A 21,209-nucleotide genomic window follows, 5' to 3' on the forward strand; every position below is an offset into this window, starting at 1 on the left:
AAAGCACAGCTGTCAGGCCTCACAGCACGGGCCGGTCCCTGAGCACTCGCTTCCTGCTGCCTCCAGTGAGCCCGTGATGCGTGGCCCCACCCCGCCCCAGCCCGGCCCGGCATGGGCAGAAGAAACTCTCCAGGGTCGGGCTCCTCACTCTGCCGTGATGTCACTACCCTCCTCCTCCCCCCCATTCCAAAAACAGCTCCGTGCTATTTGTAGTAACTGCCAAACACTCAAAGCTGAAGTATACTTAAAAATGATAAAAATGCACAATGCAAGCTTCTGGCTACTGAGAAAGGGGGTGCTTATTTACCTTATGTTGTGCTGTGCTGTATTCTCCTGTGTTGTTTTATGTTATGTTAGTGTAGAGGTACGACTGCACCCTAGCCAGTCCACATGTTCTAAATGATCCGTCTGTGTTTCACCGGGTCCTGCAGATATTATCAGCTCAGATGAAGCAAATGAACCTTGTGTTCTCCAAGGCCGTGCAGGCTTATGGCTTCCATCAGTAGCTGCACCCAACCTGCACCCCGGTCTGTGTGGTCAGCGGTCGGCCTTGGTGGGCGTTGAGATTCGAGGTTCCGGATGTCGTGCTGGCTGCGCACATTGTTACGTGTCCTCATGCAGCCCTGGTGACACACAGAGCTTGTGGTGTGGAGAGGTGAACATCTGAATGTAACCCTGGTTTCTTAGAGTTGGTGCCGTTCATGATATATTTTTTGCAATCCTGTTTTCATCTGAATGGCATCACGACCAGATTTATCTCTGAAAATAGAAACAGGCAAGATCAGGTTCCTCTGAAATCTGTGTAAGAAATGCTGATGCTGACAGTGTCTGCAGTGAATTTATTTATGTTAGAAATGCTGTGAGTGTTTATACAGAGTGATTCACGTGCCACTCTGACCCTCAGCTGCACATCCAATGTCTCTTCAGGCTAAAGAGCACAGCCGTGGGTCCAGCAGCAGGTCTCGTTCACTCCTGCTCAGAAGTCTAGCTCCTTAACCACTATGCCCCCAGCTGGCTATATTTGGGGCTTCCATCAATTTTGGGATCTTTCTTGAAACACACCTGCTTATTGTGTAAGTTCTCTGGTGTTGTGTCGCGTGAGGGAAGCCGGTCGAGGGACATGGCCAGTTACAGCCAGAGTGGCTCGGAGGGGGAAGTGATAGGAAGGTAGTCCAGAACACGGGATTCACCATGAAGGAGCTCTGCTCTACTTGGAATGCAGGATTGATTTCACAATTGGGGGGCCCCTGCACCTGTGAGTGTCCAGATGGACCAGCCACGAAGGCTTCCTGTCACCAGAATCCGAGTGCATCTCGGGCTCCCAGGGGGTCTCCTCTAGGGGGATCTTTTCCATAACCCCTTCTCTGTCTGAGCCTCAGTGCGTCTCAGAGCCAGCGGAGTTGATAAATCTGTGCGGTGTATAACTGATGGACACCTAACCTGGTCGTTCTCGGTATGAAAGTACATCCTTCTCGATGTTAGGCTGGACGCCCTTGGTGTAGCTGTCCATGGCTTAATCCTCTCATATTTAAGCACTTGAGCTCAGAATCCTGTGATTTCTGACACAACTTACGGACCTGGTGGTATGATGTCATGGGTGACTTCCTGTTGCCAGTATAGTGACTTCCTGTCCCCAGCATTAGTAGCTTCCTGCCCTGTGTGTAGTGAATTCCTGTCCTGTCTAAAATCATAACTAAATGAGATTAATTAAGATGAAAGTAAAAATAAAAATGACAAATCTGGCTCTCTTTGTCTGCCCGTCGCCGTCTGAGAGGAATCTGCACATCCTGGTGTCAGACTGGTGGTGATACGCGACCTCTGAGCACAGATCTCACCATGTCAGTGTGACATCAGCCGCCCCGCTGGCCAGATTTAAGGCGACTCGCAGCTGTTATTTTTAGCCATTTGCGTAAACAGGTATAATAAACACACGTTTTGTTGGTGGGGGGCCAGGGGGGTGCAGGGCTTTAAACAGAGTATAGACATAGTGCATGGCGTCATGTTCTTCTTGAGAGCTGATGTACTGTGGGGAGGGACAGCAGCAATGGGGGGGGGGGGGGGGGCGGGCCAGGCCATGTGACATACGGAGGGGAACATTTAGTGCCTAGCCCTCCCTGCCCCCCACCCAGTGTAACTTTTGCTCTGGGTATGTTTAAAGGCTGCTGGGAGCCGGTCGTGCTCTGAATGTACCCTGAGCCTCGTCTGAAGTGCGTTTGCACAACCACCTCACTGCCGCACTGCAGTGCCGCCCACCCACTGGCTCCGGCGGGCGCCGCACTGGCCAGTGGAGCACCTCCTCTTGCCTGCGACTGGCACGGGCTCGGCAGGGCCGGTGTGTGTTACGGCGCGCAGTGTAGCCCGGCTCCGCCGTTAATGCTAATTAAAGTGCTCGGGGACGACCGAGCTGCGCCAGGATCCGGACCAGCCTGGCTCGTGTGCCACGCACTGGCAAATCCCCTGACTCACAGATACAATCTGCCTTTAAATCTGATAGGATACAATGGGACTTGTTTGCCACTACGGGAAAGTGAGAGAGAGTGCGAGGGAGGGGTGGAGGGGGAGAAAAAAAGAGAAAGGAGACAATTTAATGGCCTGTATTACGCCAGCAGCTCCTACCCCCCCCCCCCCTTCAGGTGCCAGTGTTGCTCATACCAGTGCTGCCGCCCCTTTAAGAGCTCCCCTTTAAGGTGGAGCAGGCCCGGGTGCAGGGACAGCTCGCCGCATGACAAATGGCCACCCGGCCGCGCTTCAGCACCGATGGCGGCGTCTCGAGTGCTTTCAGATGTTTAATTAAAGAGGCAGTGTGACGGGGGAGCGCCTGCAGGGGCTGGGGGGGGGTAATCTTCTCCCCACACGTGCCCCCCACGCAGCTGGGCTGATTGATGAACCTATTCCTCTTCACATCTTCATTTGCACGGTGGTGTAATGCCGACCATGGTATAAAGCCTCCCCCCCACCATTGCCACACTAATATGGGCTAATGCGCTAATGGAAGGAATGATTCCGGCGTCCGATGGACCAGACTGGCCCGTTAATCCTGGCTTGTTTGCCCCCCGCCCCTGATTTGGATCCGTGGAAGTGGTGGGGACACCTGGCACATTCCCATGTTTGCTGACCCCTGCTGGCTGAGGGTATGTAAGGCCATTTTCTCTGCGGGGCCTTCAAACATCCGTGCATCGTAACGCATCTCTGTTACACCGAAAATGTGTCAGTGACGGGGTCCTGGAGTGGGTCACCCTGCAGCCTGCTGTATGTGTGGGGGGTCACCCTGCAGCCTGCTGTATGTGTGGGGGGTCACCCTGCAGCCTGCTGTATGTGTGGGGCATCACATATGCTGGGGCCTTGTGTTGGTTCCACTCCACGTGGAGGAGGGCTTTGACTAAGCAGGTGGAGTAGCAATTGTGGCTTCGGGAGTAATATGTGTTGTTCAAACTTTGAGCTTACATAACAGTGGAGGTGTAGTGTGTGGAGCCACCGAACATCTGGGGGTAGTGGCGCCCCGGGGCTAATGAGGTGCAGTGGAGGGAGGGACAGAGATGCTAGAGGCGGGGCCTTGTGGGAAATGAGCCGCTGACAGGCTGGATGTGTGGGCATTGGCCCTGGATATGACATCACCTTCCTGCCCCCTTCCATACGCCTTCTTGTCCGGTTCTTATTGGCTGTCTGTCTGTGAGGGGGAAGTCTGCCGTCCCCAAATCAGCTTAGATGTGCAGTGATATGCACGCAAGCCGTTAAGGTCCAGCGCTGACTCATCAGGCCACTCAGGATTAAAACGGATTTTGTCCGGAAGCGTCTTGCCAGGAAGGGCCCCTCACGCACGGCTGTCTCTGACCCAGTGGCCCTTTATTTCCCCCTGTCTGTCTCCTGCCTCCATTTGCTGCGCTCATTCCTGAGGGTCTCGCCAGGGTTGCTCTGGAGAGTCTATAGCGTGTCCAAGACCTTGGTGACTTGCCCCCACAACACCCCAGTCACCCGCCAATCACACGTGCTTCTAATCCGGCCCTTATCTGTCTTAACACACAGACAAAACAGAGCAAGCTGCTATAATTATTTCCAAATGTTAATGAACATGACTTAGGTAAACATTATTTATAATTAGTCAGTGTGAGTCAGGGTGACTGGGAAATATTAACATGTATGTGAGCCCTGTGTTAGCCGGCACATGTTATGTAAGCATTCTGGGTCCTTGACTTTAAATAAAAAGATTCCCATAATGCCTTTCGAGCACCCAGCACGAGCCCTGCTGCTGTCAGGGGATGTGAGCGGCCTTGCGGGGGAGCAGCGGTCTGCTCACCCTCCGCACCCTCCTCTCCAAATGATGGCTGGACTAGCAGTGATGCTGGCTAACTCCGGAGCAGCCGGCGGTGAGCTGTGTCACACTGGGTGTGTCACCAGGATGCGATCTCGCTCACGGCCCGTGGCTGACATGGTACGGGAGGCAGAGACATGCCCTGTTTGTCGTCATTAGTGTGTTTGTTTGTTTATTGTTGTTTTTGTTTGCTTCTGAATGTGTTGAGGGAATACATGGACGGCAAGGAGCTGGGCGGCCTGACCCACTTCGGAGTGACAGTTTGCTCCACAGCCGGGGGGGTGTGTGTGTGTGTGGGGGGGGGGGTGGTGTTCTGGGCCGATTTATACTTTTAATCGCGCCGAATGTGAGCAGTCCCATGAGTGAGGCGCTCCGCAAAATTAAAAACGTTTGTCAACCTGCAGCGTGTGCCGAGAGAGGCTGGGGGGGTGCTGTGCGGGGCTCTGGCTGGCCCACACGCTCGCCACGTGTGTGCGTGCGCATGTTAGCGCAACCGGGGGTGGGGGGGGGAGAGGGGGCGGGCTGAGCCAGCTGCAACGGCCTCCCCCCAGCGCACGCTGCCGACGATGTCCGGGAAGCGCTCTCCCCCCTCGGTAATTACTGCTGGCTGGCTCCGGGCGCATGCAGGGCCCCCGCCGCTCCGGCAGCCGCTCGCTTCATGGAGGAGAAAGGGGCCAAGATGGTGCAGCAGGTATCGCTCTTCTGTCCCCACGCCATGCCGCCGTGCCTCTCTGCCTCTGTCTCTGTCTGTGCCTGCGCTGTACGGACCACGGCAGCCCCCTTCTCCACGCTGCCGCCTCTTGCTTTCGGACCCCCCTCCATTTCTTCCTCCTCTCCATCCCGCCGCCTGCTCAGGATCGCGCCGTTTCAGTGGCCGGTAAGACGAGAGCCACGGCTAGCGGTGTTTATGGGGCTCGTGATGCTGTTCGGCTTTCAGGGCATGCAGAGCGCACCGGCTGGCTGCTCCCCACCCCGGCTCCTTCCCGGGACGTGCCAGTGTGTCTCCGTTATCTGGAAGGGGGGGCTCGGCAGGTCGGCTGCCTTCCCGCTGATCAAAACCAGAGAAAGTTTCAGCGTCAAATTCACTTTGAAACTCGTCTAACGTGGAGGATGGCAGATTTCTTTTTAAGCCTGCCGGGCCGTGGTGCTTTTTTGGGAAATGGGAATGAAAGGTGAGTTTAAATCCGCTTCGGAAGCGTGCCGTTGGCGGGGAGGCGAGGGGGAAACGCGGGGATCTTTGTCTGGGGCTGCAGGAGAGCACGGCTCCTGCTTCTCCTCTCTTACTGCCACGTAAAGCGTCTCCGGCTCCAAATGTGGTTTTCATTAGAATACAGGCCAAAGCGTTTAGCTCAGCCTGACCGCCTGCCAGCCGTTGCTCTGGCCCCATTTGCCAGAAAGGGTTTTACTACTGAGGAAACTCCAAACCCCAGAGTTGGGGGGGTGTGTTTGCTTTTTGCTTTTCCCTTCTTTTTTTTTTTTTTTCTTGCAGCACGCGTGTCGCAGCCCTTCCCCTCCTGCGCCTGCCTCACGCTTCGGAGCGAGACAGTTTAGTGCTCTTAATTAAGCCTCAGCACTGGGCTAATTATCGCAGGCACGGCACACCGACGGTGTGCTAATGAAAAACAGCGGCTCCTGCACAGCGTTCGGGAGGAGCGCCACTGTGGGGGCCTTTTTATGCAGTCCTGCACTGGCCCACCCCCCTTGTACCGTCTCACGTGAAGGATTTCTCTTCCCCTTTGTTTGGTAATAAGCGAGTAGCTCTATGCTGCCGTGTGACAGGGGAGACCAGGCAGAAACTCGCACATGCCTGGGGGGGGGGGGGAGAGTTGGGGGGGGGAGTTGGGGGGCACCGCCACGTAAAATTTTGCACAATTTCCACATAGCTGTTTCCCTCAGAGAATATCTCAGCTTGGGACTTTCAGTGCTGATGGGGGCCATGTGATTTGCAGCCCCCCCCCATTAGTAGAGTCAATTTGCTAAAGTGTTACTTTGAGAACAGCAAACATGGCGTTTTAAGAAGGGCTGGGCGCTTCGGCTGCTCATTTACATATTGGAATATATTAAATTGCAGACACTGGCAGATGTTTTTATATTTAACACTTTTGAATAAGTACAGTCGCCCCTCCAAATTCACGGTTTCGGTTACCCACGAGTGGGCCATGAAGAAATTAAATGGGAATATTTTTGGAGCTGGCCGAAAGATTGCAGAAACTCGCAGATGATGCATGAGCCAGAAATAGCTATGTAAACAATACTGAAAATAATTTGGATCACATATTGGATCATATAATATATAAATATTAGTGTTTTTCAGTTTTTGTTGGTGTAAGTGCATACTATATTTTTAATATTAAAAGTTATTTTTGGCAAATAATGTCATTAATTTTGTATTGTTAATAATGCAAATGTAGTGCTCCCACTGCTTAAAGTAGGAACTTAAAGTATGGCCGCATACGGGGCATAATTTATATGATATAGAAAGGTCTAGAAGGAAATTGCAAAGCAATTTGACATTTGACTTTTTATATTATCGTTTAGGCTAGCAGACTGTCAGGGGTCCAGGTTAGGGGTGCACATTGTTCCCAAATTTTCATATTCATGGTGATCTTCCACCCCCAACCCTTACAAATATGAAGGGGTTACTGCATTTCCACTTTGGCATGTTGGTGTGCAGGTATGCGGTGTGCAGCCATGCGGTGTGCAGCCATGCGGTGTACAGGTATGCGGTGTGCAGGTATGCGGTGTGCAGCCATGCGGTGTGCAGGTATGCGGTGTGCAGCCATGCGGTGTGCAGGTATGCGGTGTGCAGCCATGCGGTGTGCAGCCATGCGGTGTGCAGGTATGCGGTGTGCAGCCATGCGGTGTGCAGCCATGCGGTGTGCAGCCATGAGGTGTGCAGGTATGCGGTGTGCAGCCATGCGGTGTGCAGGTATGCGGTGTGCAGCCATGCGGTGTGCAGGTATGCGCTGTGCAGCCATGCGGTGTGCAGGTATGCGGTGTGCAGCCATGCGGTGTGCAGGTATGCGGTGTGACATTGATGTTCTGTATTATTAAAGAGGCCGGCTTTCCCTGCTTATCCAGGCTGTGAGGGTGACTCATATCACTCTCTGTGGCGTGATGCCTTCTGTCTGTCCGTCCTCACACTTCGACGTGTCGACCTGACATTACCGCGGTTTGCCGTCGGCTTCGCTCATGGCCCACGCTCAGTGACAGCTTGCACAACATTGGTACACACACAACGCCCCTCTGCCCAAAATCACGCGCTGGTAAATAATAAATGCTGAGGGCCATGCATGACGTCACAACAATAATGGCAGATTCGTTAATTTTTAATTAATCAATGTGTGTCAGCTGTAACTCAGCTCTGAGGAAGACCTTGCATTTTTATCTGCAGCAGGTACTGTGCTGGGGCCATTTTGAAACAGAATTAGTGTGTGTCTCATGTCCTGTGCTCCTGTGGTTTATTTGGCAGAAATGCTGCCCTTTTCCTGTGTTTTATACTGCACTTCTCTGGTTCCAGGCTGCAGCCTTATTTTTTTGGTAGAATGAGCCATTTCTCAAGCTGCCTCTCAGTACTGGAACGCACATCATGATGGGGAAGGTTAATAGCGGCTTTATCGCGATGCTTCGCTGCAGTAGAAGGGCTTCCAGCGCGGGCCGTCTTATCCGTGAATGAAGGTGCCGCATCCTCGGTGCTGCGAGTCTTTTTGCATGCTCACGCCTTATCAGAGGAGCGTACTGAACAGCTTTATTTAACACCCCGGTGGATCTTTGGCAGCATTTCACGCCGCCCTGGTGAAAATGTGGCCGTCCCCTGGTATTGCTTCACACGCGTGTTTATGACACACTGATGCCCCCCCCCCCCCTTGTGCCCTCAGGGTAATCAGGACGCCACGGCACCTCCTGAAACGATGGCTCAGCCCTACGCCTCAGCCCAGTTTGCGCCCCCCCAGAACGGCATCCCTGCAGAGTATACGGCGCCCCACCCGCACCCCGCCCCGGAGTACACAGGCCAGACCACGGTGCCCGAACACACGATAAATATGTACCCCCCAGCGCAGACGCATGCCGAGCAGAGCGGGCCCGACACGGGCGTACAGACGGTCTCCGGCACAGCCACAGTAAGTACCGCCACCTGAGGCGCATTATTAGGTGTGCTCAGTCACATGACCGCACGTCACATGACCGCACGTCACATGACCGCACGTCACATGACCGCAAGAGTAAAGTGGCTATCTGACTGAGGTGACGTTTACACCTGTGTTCAGTGCCATAATGCACATTCGCTCTTCACACACAGACACAATGTCACTGGCATTATCACCTGAGTTTATCATCTGTTACTATCATTATTGTCGTTAGAACGTGCATCTGGGGTCATTGACAGCATGTGCATTTTAAAGCCTTCAGGGGTATGTCCTCTCTCTCTTCTGGCTGCATGGAGCCTGCAGCTGTAATGCGGCGCGCTGTCTTTAAACGCCGGCCCGCTGAAGTGCGTTTAAACAGAGGCAGGAGACGAGGTTCCCTTTGTTAAATATTGTGTTTGGAAGCCGACCATGTTTTTCCATGGTTTGCTTGTCAGGCTGAGCCAGACCTCAGCGCTTTTTTTAAAAGAGAGAGTTTCTGCGGGAATTATTCCGGGTTCTTTGTCTCCGAACGAAACGCTCCATTTTCACAGCCCCGACTCGGCAAGGCGTGCTAGGAGAGGGGTCTCTAACCCGTGCTTGGGGACTGCCATGATGACAGATGAGCCGCCAGTGTTTGCCTGCAGTGGATATTTTGACTCAGAAGGCCGAAGGCGGCCTTTTGGCTGGGTGTGACGCCCCTGCGTGGTGATCAGCACACTTTGCCGCATGCCAGATGTAAAGAATGGGGGAGGAAACACAGAGTCACAGCTGGAAAAGCCATTGGGGCCTTTGGGGCTGGAAGAGGGGGAGGGGGCCAGGAGAGTGACCTCATCACACAGCAGCTCTCAGTGAGGATGAGGGCCTGACGGGGACAAGGCCCTGTGCGGGGGATCCTGTCCATTTGCAGGCCTGAGAGCGATGTGGACCTGCGGCGCTGACCAGACTGGGCAGCGTGTCCCTGAAATTTCCCAGGGAGTGGGGAGGGGGGGGTGCATAGCCACGGGACAGGCTGAGCGGGTCTGCTCTGCCGCACAGATTCAGACAAGGTAAAACACCATGCACAACTACTGGTGGATAGCAGTGTGATTTTTCACGAGGTGCATTCTGGGAGGTTCCCTGGTTTTTCCCAGATGCTGCTGTTTTCTGCACTGGGTAATGCTCTCCTAACCAGTTAAGGAGCGTCAGGATGCCAAAGCTTTGCATGCAGCTTATGACCCCAAAGCATGTGACTTCATCTCTTTGTGTGAGGGGTACAGTGTGTACCTCCAGTTCTCCACCCTTGTAGCTAATGGCAATGGGGGGGGGTGGCCCATGATCTACCCTCCTGGGTGTCACCCTATTTATTTATTATTTTAACCATTCTGCAGATGCTGGAGCAGCATGGCTTTACTCTGCCTGTTTATGCAACATATTTACTACAGTACTTCGGGTCAGGTGTAAATTTAGGTTAAGTACCTCATTGGAAACATAGCCCCCGCTTCCCCCCACTCCTCTCACCTTCCGCTTCCCTGGGTTTTGTAGTTTTTAGTTTTGTAGTGTAGTTCTTTAATTGTGGTGCCACCTGTTGGTGCACACTGGTGGGTGGTGGTGAAGCGACACAGGGTCCCCGGTATACAGAGCAGCTGGTACCTCAGGGGTGTGGGCAGGTAGAACTCTCCGGAATGGAGCAGTAGGTTGGCGAGCTGGTCCGGCCCTATGCAGCGTGGTGCGGCGTGGGGATCTGATGGGATCCCCCTACTTCACCATTCCTTAGTAATTTGCTTCATGCCGAGAATCTCGCATAATCCCCCACCCCGCAGCCTGGCCAATGATCTGCTACCCTCCCCCCCCTTTTCCTAAGCCCCCAAAGGCCCCGGGTCTTAAACCCCCCCCCCCCATCATAGCCGCTCTCAGACATAAACACCAGTCGGGTGAAAATGCCATACCTCGGCAGCCATCGAGGCAGACAGAAAAACATTGTGATGCGTGACTCATCTTTTTCACCGTTATACTAACTTGGGATTCTGGGAAATACAGAAAGATGCTCCGTCTCCCTGACTGGGGTGAGCAGTTGACCGCATGACCTTCCTCTGAAAATGTCAAATTGTAAACTGGCCCTAGTGCTTAAGAGGCACTTGCATGGTGACATGGGCATCAAACTCCAACCCAGCTCTGATGAGTTGCATCTTGCAGTGAAACACACACTGCACTCCTGCTAGCTGTCCCCATGACAGAGATGCAGACTGCCAGCTAGGGGTTAGAGGGCCTGGTTCTGGACCCCAGTCATACCCTCATTCATGGTGACCTGCATGTGTGAACTTTTTGGGATTAGTACTATGTGATTTTTGGACATTTGGAGTGTATGATGTGAGTATTTTGCTCCTTCCCTGGGATAGGGGACAGTACCGCAAGGTAATTGGGTCCTGACTCATGCCATGAGGGATTTTTTCCATGTTTGGATGTGCAGCTTGTTGAGTTCTGGTAATGGAGAAGCAGCGTGTCTGAGGTGTGGCAGCAGTAGCCACTCATGGTTGGTGCCTGGGTCGGGTAAACGGCCCTGCACAGTATGGCCAGTGATTAATGCGGCCCGGAAGCTTCTCGCCATGAGACGGGCTCTGCACTCGTTCGCACCATCGGGTCGTAATTACCCCTCAGTATGTGGTCCCCTGTTTGCTAACTGCCTATTTCCTCACATCCCACTGGTGCTGCTGGCAAGTGTTACGGCTGAGGGGCATGGGGGGGGGGGGGGCACTCTGATTAGCACCATGCAGCTCTGGGGGAGGGGTGTTTGGGGGGTAAATTGGGGTCAGGATCTATGAGTTTTTTTTTGGGGAGGTTGATTTAGGTTTAACATCTGGGGGGTTGTTTGGAGGGACTGAATTAGGCTGAGGGTCTGGAGGTTGGAGCTGGAGACCATCTTCAGCTTGGCCCACATTCTCCTGCCCCGTAAGCAGCTAATGGAGGAATGTTAACTTGATGTAATGAAGGTGCCTAACGCCCCATCACCCATGACCTCTCTGACACTATGACTGTGAACCCCAGGCAGGTCTCCCAAACGAAAAGCCGCCCCAGCCCAGATCGCACCACTGACCATCGGCAAACAGCTGAGCAGGCTTTTAACATTGTTTTTCTAACGATGATAACGAAATGCCGTTAAGGCTTTGGTTGCCATGCGACCGACTCTGCTAAATGAATCACAGCTAAAAACATATTATAAGAAAATTAATCTGCCGTCGGATGGCCCGGGATCAAAGAGCGAGATAAAAATAGCAGGGAGAATGAAACGATCCTTACAGCTAAGGTTAGGAATGCAGACGCCGTGCTTCCTGTGTGCTGCTGTCGCCCGCTTTCAGTGCCCGTGTTTCCAGGCAGGCCTCTCTTTCTAGGGGAAAACTGAGCTTTTCTCTTGTTTAAGATCAAATCCATACAGCGGTGATGCTGGTTAAGGACAATACCTCTGTGCCGACTCCACATCGTGCAAGATCTCCCCATGTTTCCTAAGCCGCTGCCCCGCTATATAAACGCCAGCCTCCCCTCTGCCTCTCTGCCTATTACAGATAAGTGAGGCAGATTGTGCGTTTAATGGAAATAGAGGACGCTGGGAGCCTTGCGGAGTGTTTATATTCCTAAAGATTTCAGGTCAAGCGGACGGACGCGGCCCGCAGTAGCTACGCGTTTATCTTGATTTAAAAAATATGCGGTTTGTCCATTAGAGCACGGATAAAGCGAAAGAAAACCGGGCGGCTTTTTCATTTGCTCACAGCGCACACAGCCGGGGAAATTGTCAGATTATAATAATACAAGCGAGATACTTTCTCTGCGCGAGCAGAGAGAATTATTCTCTGTTTTGTTCCGTGGAGGAGCGCCTGCAGTGTGAAGATTTATTTCAGAGTGATTTCTGCGGGGGATTGTGTGGCGCGGGCGAAGGCGGCCGGGTGGGGCCCCTAGGGTGAGGGCGGGGCCTCAGCGGGCCCTGCAGAGCCACAGCGTAGCACCTCTGCATTTTTATTAGCTTCTGTGCACTAGCCCGTTGCATTTCAGGCGGAGCCGCTGGCCCACACTGCCAGATACGACGCTGCGTTCTTGGCCGGCTGCGCTTCGCTGCAACTCCCACGCATTGCAGCAGTGCAGCTCCGGCGGGGAGGAGGGGGGCGTGTTCTATTCGTCACGCCGTAAATCACATCCTGACGAGTGAACGGTTGCGTGGTGCAAGAAAACTGCAGTGAGGAGCCGAGCACCAGAACGCTCATCTTAACGACGTGAACCTTTTGTTTTTAGGGGGGACGGGATGCCCCCCTCCCCCCCCAGCGTTGATTAGCTTCCAGTAAAGCCAGTTTAATGCTGCTTATATACCTTTCATCCAGTAAGAATGGAGTAAAACAGCATGTGACAAAATAGGAGTCTCCTTCATTGCAGCAGATGGCTAATATGGTCTTTGGGGATACCCCCGTGTGATTTCCCCAGACTCCTACACTTAATGTGAGCAGCATTTCCCAGAATGCTCAGGGCCCGGCCCCCGTTCACCCATTTTTTTCCTTGGTCTAGTAAACACTAGCAAGAGCATTTTAATCTCAGCTGCCTGTTGTGATAAACGCCATGTTCAGGCACGGAGGGAAAACATCACTCAGCGTGGAGCAGGGGCAGACTTAACACCTCTTCTGTGGAGGAGTTGAAGAGAGCAGTGCATTGTGGGAAGAGAGGAAACAGAGATGTAATACCCTGGTGAAATTGGGCAAGGGAGTCGCCGGGGCTGCGCACCTCAGGGTCTGCCATTTCATGTGGCTGAAAAAATTAGCAATACGGTGAAGTATTAATTTCAGGACATTCACTGGACATTTTTTCAGTCCCCACAAGGGGAACTTCAGTTTTATAAAAATCAATTAATATAATCAAAAAACTAAAAATGGCAAAGCTTTTCTGGTTAATGTTAGGACTGAGTAGGCATTGTGGTTGTCATAGTTGGGATTATGGTTATGCCCCTGGAAATGAATAGAGAGTCCCCACAAAGATATAGATACCTAATCTGCGTGCGTGTGTGTGTGTTTGTAAATATACCCTTGTGGGGACCCAATTTCCCCACAATGTGTTAAGAACCTGTAACTGTTTACCATGTGAGACAACCTCACTTCTATAAAAATCTGTGACTGCAATCAAAAAACTAAAAATACCAAAAGTCTTGTATTTTGTTTAGTTACTTGTGGTTAAAGTTGCTGGGATTAGGGTTAAGCCAATAAAAATTAATGGAGAGTCCCCATAAAGACATGAATATATGGACTTTGTGTGTGTCTCTCAAAGCCTCAATGACATCGTCATTAATTCACCTTGACGGTGCATCCTTCCCTGTTATGACACATTACAGTGTCGCAGGAATGTGACTGCATTTTGTCCCTAAGAGGTCACGTGACACCCTGGCCATTGAGATGGGTAATTGGTGTGAATCCTAAGCAGCTCCTCCGTCATGCCGGTCATTGCAGCTGCCGAGTTTGTAGTGCATGTTTGTGGTGGCGGGACGTGCGCATGGCCCTCGCACGGCCCTCGCACGGCCCTCGCACTACCTCTGTGTGCCGCGAGCTTCGAAGCTCTGTGCCTATTTTTAAAGACACCTAAGGCACTTTCTCCCCATCAGGACTTTTCTGGCCCATTACTGGCAGAATATGAGCATACATAGACATATATATAGAGCCCAGAAAGATCCTCTCCCTCTGCGTGAGTCCGACAGCCCAAATCAGTCTTCGAATCTCAACAACGGCAGTGGCCATTTGTGGCCGAGAGCTCCGAGGGGCAAAATAAATTGGCCCGGTCCTGCTGTGGGAGAGAGCGGAATCGGCTAGAACTCATCCACCGACGGACGCCAACGGGACACGGAAGAAAACCACCATCGAGCCTGTCAGGTGCCTGCGAGTTACTGCCCACCACTAGTGGGGGCTGATCCGCTACTATTGCTTAACCCCCCCAGGAAAAAGAAAAAATCCAGAAAGTTCTGAAGTGAAATAAGGAACTATAAATGACAAAATGAGCAGAGCAGCCTGGCAGTGAGGCGTGTTTTCCGTCATGGTAATGCGAGTGGAGATAATCCCACACTTTTAATGCCTTGACTTAAACGAAGGGCTCGGTGCAGCAGGAGCAGCTGACATGCGACTGGCAGCCCTCCCTGCGCCTACTTTCATTCCCCCCCATTAGCCACCGCCAGCCGCGCTCTCCCAGCATGCCTCCTGTCCGTCGCAGCCCCGGCTCAGCGGTGGCCTGTGTCTACAGCGCTCCTGTGGAGACGCACAGTGCTCAGGCGCTCAGCCGGCCCTGCCGTGCACCGCTAAGGGTCCTCGAGCTGCGGGGCATTTGTGAGCGGGGACCTTCGTCTCATGAAACAGCGCCACACCTTGGCAGTGGCCAGTACTGGTATGACACTCTTCGGCTCACAGGTATAGGGTGTTAAAAGTGTGTGAGAGCAGCTGCTGTAAGACCTGTAAACCCTGCAGAGCTGATATATTAGCAGTATTAATAAAGGGAAACCAGGCTTCCCCAATGGGGAAAGCAGGGTGTGTCTCACAGGAGCCCCATGGGTCACTGATTAACGGGGGTAATTTCCCTTTCCAGACTGACATTAACGTAAGTTAAAGTAATATTAATATACTGTATTAGAGCACCTCACAACCCTGCTCAGGATGCGATGCTGGAAGATGGATGTATTGAAGCAAATAGATTAACTGTATATCAGTAATGCATTATCATTTGCGTACATTAAAAATAAAACTGCAGCGCAGCATCACACCGTTAGGGTTGTGGGTTCCATTCCTGGCTGCAGCCCTGCATGTGCGTGCTTTTGCATACTGGCATGGGCTCCCAGCTTGCCGCGACCCTGTACATAAGCCATCATGGAAAATGTATCAGTTTGCGTGAAGCTTTTCCTAAAACTTTTACTGGGTGGGATTTAAAATCTGGTGTAGCTAATTAATCATAGCTCATATCCAAAATAAATAATAACACTTCTCTTTTGGATTTTTCATTGTGAACATATTTAACCTTTATTGGTCATAAGTTTTTCACATGGAAGATATAATATGCATGTGCTCTGAGCCTATTAGCGTGCTTTATTAATCAGCGTGCTATGCCCCGCATCCGGGGACCTCACCATGGGGCTCACACCTGCCCTCTCTGCTGGGGGGCGTCACCGAGAGCAGTCGATTAGGAACAGGGCAGGCCTCCCCGCGGGGCTGAGAAATTTCAGACGCTTCTAATGTCTGAAACCTTAGTGTGTTTGGAGCCGTTTTCACTGCCCTCTCTTTTCACCGTCTTCCCTCCAGTTGTAATGGTTTAAATGGACAGACCCGATTTGCAGCGCATCTGCCTTCCCGCCCCCAGCAACAGCTAGACCCACAGCCCCCCCAGGTAGAGTCTCCTCAGGCCGTTTATACAGCAAAGCTCTGTTAGACTGACTTCTCTGCGCTGGTTGAATTGAGAGATGCTCTGAAGCGTGAATCTCCCAGATACATATCATACATGAGGACCCTGTGTTTTCATTGGTCCGATGCCCAGGGTCTTTTCAGCCTGGAATGGAAGTGGCTTTCTCATCGCTACGGTAACTGGGCCGCAGTTCTAACTGAACTTTCAGATTCGGGCCTGGCCACCCCAGTGTCCCGCATCGCTTGGCAGGCGCTGGCCTCGCCCGTTTGTTTTTCCAGCCGGGAGGAGCGGGGCATCGGCAAGCTCAGGCCGAGTTTCCAGTCGAGCTGCCGAGCCCAGCTGCTAATTAAACGACCGCGCCTGACAGTTCGCAGAAAAGCGACGGGACGCGTGTCTATGTGGCCCGAGGGTGACTTTGGCATCAACTCTAAGGAAGAAATGGTCCATCAGTCTGTATAGGTGGTTGAGGAGGTTCTCAGACGTAGTTGTCCCAGGGCCCTGTGAACCACATGGACAGCATCGTCACTGCTGTGCCCATTCATGGAGGTTGGATACTTTATTAATCCCAGACTATGTTACAGGTTTATAGGACCACAACATACAAATTTAGAAGTAAAATGGGGACTTAGACATTAATAGACCTCAACGATAAATAATAGACAATACTAGTACCTGTGCAAAGAATGTCAGGGACAGTATTTGATGGTGTTCTGCAGTAAGGCTCAGTAATAAAGTGTTAGTATTGATAGCATTACAAAGGGAGATGTACAGAGAACAAACAAATGTTGTATAAATGTACCTAAGCAGTTCTGGTCCATTCAGACAGGTGGTTCAGAACTGCTTAGGTGGTGATGAGCTGTCCTGACTTCACTGACCATAAGCAGTGTGGAGTGGCATGAAGATTGCGCCTTCATCCCCCAGCCGTCTTTACCTTTCCTGGTGGGGGCTTCAAGCCCTCTCCATGAGCACCTAAGTTCAGCACAAAAAGAAACCCCTCCCTCTAGGATTATGGTATGCTACTTTATACTTCAAAGGCGAGTAAACATTTGTTTTTCTATTTTTTGTTTCTGATTACTGCTGAGATCTTCAATGGAAACATACCCGGGACCGCAATTTCGAGGGGGGGGCGCAGCCGAGGCGAGGTCACGGGCGGCCGGTCCTCAGGGGAGTGCAGAGCGAAGGGGTTTCTTTTCTCTGAAACACTGTAAAATGCGCTCACCTTTAACCGAAGCGACCCAGCGACCTTAGATAGATGAATATGAGAAAAAGTGAGGCTGGATTGTCACCCTGATCATGTGACTGCGCACGAGCGCCGAGGTGGATCTTCTGTAATGACAGAAATGCTTCATTTTCAGTCTTACCCCGCTAGCTAGGGAATGCTCACGTGCACACACAGCGCTTCAGCTTCTGCTCACTTGCTACCCATTAAGTTCATTTTAGAAGCACAAATAAGTCTGGACTCGTAACTCTGAAACTACCTCTATCTATACATTGCACCATTCCACTTCCATACCAAATGTATGTGGCAAATGTTTCCCCTCCAATCAGGTGGTTAACTATTTCTTTTGTCTGTCTAAATGTTCAAGTCTTGCAATGTAATATTTATATTATGTTTATTTGTCTCAGCATTTATATTCTATTTATTACTTTTCATTTGTACTATAACCAGCGAGAACGATATTTCACCTCAGTGTATGACCCACGCGTCACATATCTGCACATGACAATAAAAGATACTTTGACTTGTGCAGTTTTTTTAATAACGGAAATTAAAATGGTATGTAGCCCACACCAAGCTTAGCTATGTGCAGGGTCATTTAAATAACTTATTAATGTTTTATTTATGACATACTTAATGACGAGATGTCATTTCAGGTCACTACTCTGTAATAGACTGTCGCGCTGTTGTTTTGTACGGAATTACAGAGGAGCAAAAACGAGATCGAATTTTTGTTTGGAATTAACACCGAATGATACCAAACTTATTAGGCGTGCGATGGCGAGATGGCTGCAGTTTCTGCTTTAAGTGAAACAACACTTGTAATGATCAGTCATCATCATGATGCTCTTCCTCTCCAGCAGACAGACGATGCAGCACAGACCGATGGGCAGCAACAGACGCAGTCATCCGACAACACGGAGAGCAAAACGCAGCCCAAGCGGCTGCACGTGTCCAACATCCCGTTCCGCTTCCGGGACCCGGACCTCAGGCAGATGTTCGGAGTAAGCGGCTCCGTTTACGGTGTCTGGACGGTGGGAGGGGGGGGAAGGACACTGAGACCCGTAATAAAAAAGACTCTGCATTTTTTAAATTCTTCTATAAATGTATTTTGTATACATTTATTTGTATTCGTATTTATGGCATGTCATTATATCGAAATTTACACACTCTAAAGAGCATAAGTTTAATTTCGTCTTTTAGAAATCTTTTTTTTCTCCAGACCCACACCCCATATTGCCAATGAATCTTCTGTTGACTGATGTGTAACAACACCATTCATAATTGATGAAACGTTAAAAGGCAGGCTATTAAAAGCTTATTAAAAGGCACAGTTATTAATCCTCGGTTTCCCGTGAATTCCTGGCACTGTGAAAGGCTAAATATTACGGTAAATGACAGTAAAATTCCCGCTGGGAAATGTATGAATTCATCACGCGCTGGCTGTGATTGACGCAACGGGAAGTAGAACCGAGGGAAAATACTCAATATGTATTTGGCGTTCATTCCCGTAGCGTTTCTTTAAATCGTATACTCGCCCAGCCATGGATGCATGACTGTACAGAAAGCGGAACTTATGTGAATCGTTGACTGAATCTGTGCGGGTCCCACTACTGAGGTGACATTTTTCATTAAGAAGTAACATGTCAGCCAAACCGAGTCTGGGAAACGTACACACATCTGAAGTTTAATCGAACAACATGAGTGTCTCCGGTGTTTTTCTGTTTCGTATTCAGTGAGAACTTCTCTTTTCCCCGTCTCTTTTCAGCAATTCGGCAAAATCTTAGATGTTGAAATAATTTTTAATGAACGAGGATCCAAGGTACGTGATCCACCCACACCTTCTGCATGCTCTGTCACCTCGATGTCAGTGAGGCAGGAAAGGTGCTTTTTAAATGGGACAAAACTGGTAGAATGATCAGTATCAGGAACTGATGATGACAGATCAGAATTGTTTTACTTAGAAATGACAGTGTAAACACATTCCTAGCATATATGTGTCTGATTTTAATTAGGGTATAGGATAATTTATAGCTGTTTCTTTAATAATCCTTGTATTTAGAGGAAATAAACACTGAATTATAACGTGAATTGCACAAGTTAATCTTTTATTTGCCTGTCAACTGTAAATATTTACATAGTTTAACACTTTTTGTCCGTGTTTTATATCCTTTATGGCTATAAGAATATGGCTAGATCTGGTTTTTATTCATTTTCAACCCTAAGTTCTCTTTCAATGATTTGGTTTGTTTTTGTATATGAATATTTTACGGTTGTGTTAAGTTGTATTGTTAAAATATTTATGCATGTAGAATGACTGTTTTAATTTTCGTTGGCTTGTCTACTGCAGTCTTACAAGTTTGTGTTCAAACACACAGTGTTTATATCGATTCCATTTGTTTCTTTCAGTAGAGTTTATTTTCTTCTGTTATGACATGTTACAGGTATTTTTTGCTTTTAACGACTTTTTGGGAGATGTTACTTGCTTTTATTACCTGGTTTTCTCAGGGGTTCCGATTTAATGAGGCACTCTCACGTGTGGCTTTTTGTAATCTGCATGTACAGTGCAAGGAGGGCGGCAGAAATGTGAAGTAGCGATGTCTGCGGAGCGCGCGGGCATTTTTGGTCGGCGATTGAATTAATAATGTGCATGTTGTTCTCCCTCCCCCTCCCCCTTCTCCCGCCTGCATGCAGGGATTTGGTTTCGTAACTTTCGAAAATAGTGCCGATGCGGACAGGGCCAGGGAGAAATTACACGGCACGGTGGTTGAAGGCCGTAAAATAGAGGTGCATGTTACCGATGTTTCCCTTCTCATCGTTTTTAATAAATGTCTGCTCTCACTGTCATTTTGTTTTGGACGCATTGTCTGTCTCTTCACGTGCAAATCCCTCCCTCCCTCATGGTTTCTTTCTTTAACTTTATTTTATGTTTTATATGCAAAAGGTGACTTTTAGGCCTATATATTCATTTTCGATTAATTTTCTTTATTTACTTTAGCTAGTCGATCTAGGCTTTTTCCTACTACTGACTTTAAGGTCTTTAAGTTGGTTATGATTTATGTACAACCTTGAGAAAGATAAATGAAATTATGATTTTTTCCTATGTTAAAAGTAATGTGGGTGCAGTAACTTCCCAAACGAACGAAAAAACAGCGATTGTATAATTATGATTAGTTAGCGTATTACAGGGTTGATGAGGGATATGCGGTGGCGTGTAACTAGGGCATAAAATCCTCGTAACGTGTGTTAATTGGGATCGCAAGGAATACTTTCAGGAGACGATTATAAGTCGAACAAGAACTGCATCCAAATTTGAATTTTACGGCCTGGGCTGCTGATTTTCCCTCAAAATTGACTCACGCTTCTCTGCATTTTTTTTTTAAAAAGCACGCAATGCGCTGATCAAAAAGTCATTAGAGATTGTATCGAGATTATTGTCACCCCTGTTTCCCATTCAACACTGTCTTCAGCTGGTTTATTTTTTTTAGACTCTAGAGTGATTCCGATATTAAGTGGTGTAGTCTTTGAGTAAGATGTTGCATATTTTGCCTTCTCATTTTCCCCCTTTCCAACGATAGCACATAGGGCCCTCACTCAGTAACCATGGTAACTGTACACATACACACGCGGGCGATGGTGCCGAATGGTAAGTGGAGAAGTCCATCTGCCGTTTCACGTATTAAGCTCTGATACCACGTGAATTTTTTTGACTTGTTCAGTTTCTTGATGCTATTTTACATTGGTACGCCTGTACTTGAGTGTACGTTTAGCTGTCTCAGAGGCACTGATCGGACTGACCTGAGTCGTGCACATCTTACTCAGATTGTAAACTCCATATTGTGTTAAACAATGCACCCCCTTTTATCCTTTGTTAGCTGTGGTTTCAGCTGGAATGAGTTTTTTTTTTTTTTAATTATTATTATTGCGATGAAATAAAGGCTCTTGTTCCAAGTGTTTGAATGCTAAATGTTGCTTTTTCCAATGACACTTCTATTCTGAATAGTTTATGTTGCACAATGCTAAACTTGTTTGTCCTTTTTGACATTTTATTTTATTTTTCTTTTATGTTTGTACCTTGTCTCTCTTCCCCCTTTCCACTGCATGTCCCTTCATATATAGGCTATTGTTTGTTTTCATTTATTCTGATTTCCCTTTGACTTTATCATGAACAGAT

The 21,209-nt window shown here is 49.6% G+C and overlaps 1 protein-coding gene across 18 annotated transcripts in view; it reads left to right on the top strand.

Annotated features, from left to right (window-relative positions):
- Positions 1–21,209, top strand: part of rbfox1 (RNA binding fox-1 homolog 1) — a 270,001-nt gene that overhangs the window by 218,862 nt on the left and 29,930 nt on the right. For 12 of the 18 annotated variants that reach the window (XM_072705278.1, XM_072705277.1, XM_072705280.1 and 9 more), the window contains 4 exons: positions 8,188–8,430; positions 17,896–18,039; positions 18,804–18,857; positions 19,730–19,822. In XM_072705278.1, the coding sequence (XP_072561379.1) occupies positions 8,188–8,430; positions 17,896–18,039; positions 18,804–18,857; positions 19,730–19,822 (534 nt within the window). Of the gene's footprint in view, positions 1–4,864; positions 5,001–5,031; positions 5,187–8,187; positions 8,431–17,895; positions 18,040–18,803; positions 18,858–19,729; positions 19,823–21,209 lie in introns of those variants that run through there. The other 6 variants (XM_072705289.1, XM_072705292.1, XM_072705284.1 and 3 more) reach the window with 5 other exon arrangements.

This window comes from Paramormyrops kingsleyae, chromosome 22, assembly GCF_048594095.1.
Source record: "Paramormyrops kingsleyae isolate MSU_618 chromosome 22, PKINGS_0.4, whole genome shotgun sequence".
Classification (NCBI taxonomy): Eukaryota; Metazoa; Chordata; class Actinopteri; order Osteoglossiformes; family Mormyridae; genus Paramormyrops; species Paramormyrops kingsleyae.